The 2,793-nt window shown below is 27.0% G+C and overlaps 1 protein-coding gene across 2 annotated transcripts in view; it reads right to left on the bottom strand.

Annotated features, from left to right (window-relative positions):
- The window catches only part of MFS16 (major facilitator superfamily transporter 16), a 24,014-nt gene that overhangs the window by 7,002 nt on the left and 14,219 nt on the right, over positions 1 to 2,793 (bottom strand). For both annotated transcript variants that reach the window (XM_014439222.3, XM_014439221.3), the window contains 2 exons: positions 2,471 to 2,554; positions 1,901 to 1,991 (listed from right to left, as the gene is read on the bottom strand). In XM_014439222.3, coding sequence (XP_014294708.1) covers positions 1,901 to 1,991; positions 2,471 to 2,554 — 175 coding nt within the window. The remainder of the gene's footprint in view (positions 1 to 1,900; positions 1,992 to 2,470; positions 2,555 to 2,793) is intronic.

Below are 2,793 nucleotides of genomic sequence, written 5' to 3' on the forward strand. Positions count from 1 at the left end.
TATATTTTAAATGTTTTTTAATGCATATTCAGCAAACAAACAGGCCAATTGCAATAATTACTAGGTCCCCCATAAATCCTGAACAATGTTTTTAGAAGTTACAATAGACCTCAAGAGCAACAAAAAGGTCATACTGACCATGGTCTGATTCTCAATAGAGTAGGAGAATATTGATATGCTGTATTTATTCGGTGAAAAGAAAAGGATAAATAGAAAAATTATCAAAGGGTTATAAGCTTTGATTGCACCATCCAAAGTAGATAAAATGTTTTTATAGAAATTGGTTTGGCTTAATAACAACTATCATAAAAGATAAAGCTCTCAATGGTCAAATGGTTTTACCAAGGTACTTGTTTTCACAGAAAATGGTCTCAATTATTATTTTGCATTTTTTTTTCTTTATTATTTAACTTAATTTTTTTTTTTTTTTCATCGCATCCTATGCAACAAAAAACTTCAATTGCTTAAAAAAACAATGGAATTTAGAGCTTTTCTATGTAGCATCATACTATAGTCCATATTTTTCATGTCCATCTTGAGGTCTACTGTCACCTCTTTAAAAACAAATTTATGTATGACAAAAAATCTAATTCCACACCACACTATTTGCCAAATCAGGAGAAAAATCTAGACCAATCCCAAAAGAAACCTTAACTTAATTCATATGAAAGAGAAACTCATTAAATGTAGAACTTCTTTTCTAAATAGACATTCTTCAGCTCAACAGGAGACCAAAAGAAACATTCAAAATTAGTATGATTTATTGAAAAAAACTTTTCTCTATTGATTTACTCATGAGGTCCCTTAATATCGATTTAGTTAACCAAACCATGTTTCTCGATGGGAATTTTATCTACTTTGTAATGGTCCAATTGAATCTTAATTACCTTCAATGGGTTTTCAGTTATCACTTTCTATTCAGCAAAAAACACCTACTTTGCTAAAAAAAAAAAAACAGAATATTAATTTTTTCCAACTCTATTCAGAATCAGACCATTATCTCTATTGCCTTTTTTGTAGTTCTTTAATTTGAGATGTACTATCACCTCTAGCAATATTACCCAGAATTTATAGAACATCCAGTAAATGAACATATGAACTATGGGAGGGAAATGCTTTCTTGATCCAGGGCAATATGATATACCTATTACTGGGTAGTCACTGATCCAAGTATTGACCACACTATACTATTTCTTTCAATAAAAAATTTAGGGTATGAATTAAAATTGACTACCAACTGAATATTAATTTAGCTCATTTCGACTTATATTTGATAATATCAATAAAGTTTTTATATTCTAATAAATAAAAACAATAATTTGTTTTTCACTAAACAAAAAATAAATATCAATGAACTGAAAGTATAATGTTTAAACTTGATAACACGTAGTTAGTGATCATGCATAGAATGCCTACTAGAAATAATCTCCAAATAAAAATACTAGATAACTCATAGTCGTCACCCTAGGCAAGAACGCAAACTTGCTGGTCGGTACTAAACGTATTAACTATAATAAAACAGCATACAATAAGTAATCCAAGTGCTTCTAATTATTTAAAATTTGAAAATTAATTACTAATTGCAGCATATAATGGTTCACTTTCAACAAGCAAATTGATTATATGATGACAATTGTAACGATAAAAGAAAATGATGGACTGGCATATCTCAAGTTCAAAGCCAGGTTCATACAGTAGAGAAAACAAAGGCTCTATATAATAGGCTACCTTATTCTCTTATATTTAAATACAATATTAGAATTTAGAAATATGTAAATTTTTAGTATAAAAGTAAATTAGTAACTAATTTTTACTAGTGACATTTGGAAAAATGGATAAACTAATCTAAAAGTGAAGACCTTAATAAATAATGTTGAACATAAGGAATTTATCAACTTACTTGAAGAATTAATATAAAATGGAAGCCAATACAGAAATGTATAATTAACCAACTTGGAGAAGAAAAGACACATGGAAAACTCGATAACTCCCTGGAATTAAAAAATCACAGTTGACAAATTATTTCAAAAAATAGTAAAAATACAACATTAAAACTAGGTTTGGTACATGTGATGTTTATAAGTCAAATCCTTGAAATAAAATACAGTAGGATCTTACAGATTCAGCCTTAAATCAGGACCGGTTATCGCCAGATTAATGTAGGTATAATTAAGAAACAAAACAACTTAATTAAATAAGCTCCACATAATTACTTATCTAAGCTATTTACAATATTCAACTGAAATAGATTACGGAAACTTCTAACATGATCAGTAATAAAAAAAATAATATAAACAAAATATTTTGAACAATACCGTTAATGTACTCTGTATAAGTGACAGAATTGCAAATAAACATATAAACACAAAAACAGATGTTGTCAAAATGAAATAAACAAAAAAGAAATGAATTTTATGAAAAAAAAAATTAAATATTTTCTGAACTAAATAAAATTGAGAAAATGACTTACAGGGATTTTGAGAGCTCCAATAATTCCAATAGCTTTTTCTTTATTGCTGCCTGAATTAGAATTTATACTTTTAGTATCAATTGGCTGAAATCCAACAAAGTAAACAATTATCAAAAATTATCCTATTGAACAGTAATATTTACAAAACTTAAAATCAACAATTTTTGTTTCATTGAATATTTAAATATATTTTAATGAAAAATATATAATGCTTCCAGTGATTCTGCAATATAATTTAAATTCATAAAATCAGTTGCTGAATATAAAGATTTACACTGTATCTGCAACTAAGAAAACTTTATAAAAATTATTATTTTTTTTTA

Source organism: Halyomorpha halys, unplaced genomic scaffold (assembly GCF_000696795.3).
Source record: "Halyomorpha halys isolate HHAL.00 unplaced genomic scaffold, Hhal_1.1 Scaffold79.1, whole genome shotgun sequence".
NCBI classification, from domain to species: domain Eukaryota; kingdom Metazoa; phylum Arthropoda; class Insecta; order Hemiptera; family Pentatomidae; genus Halyomorpha; species Halyomorpha halys.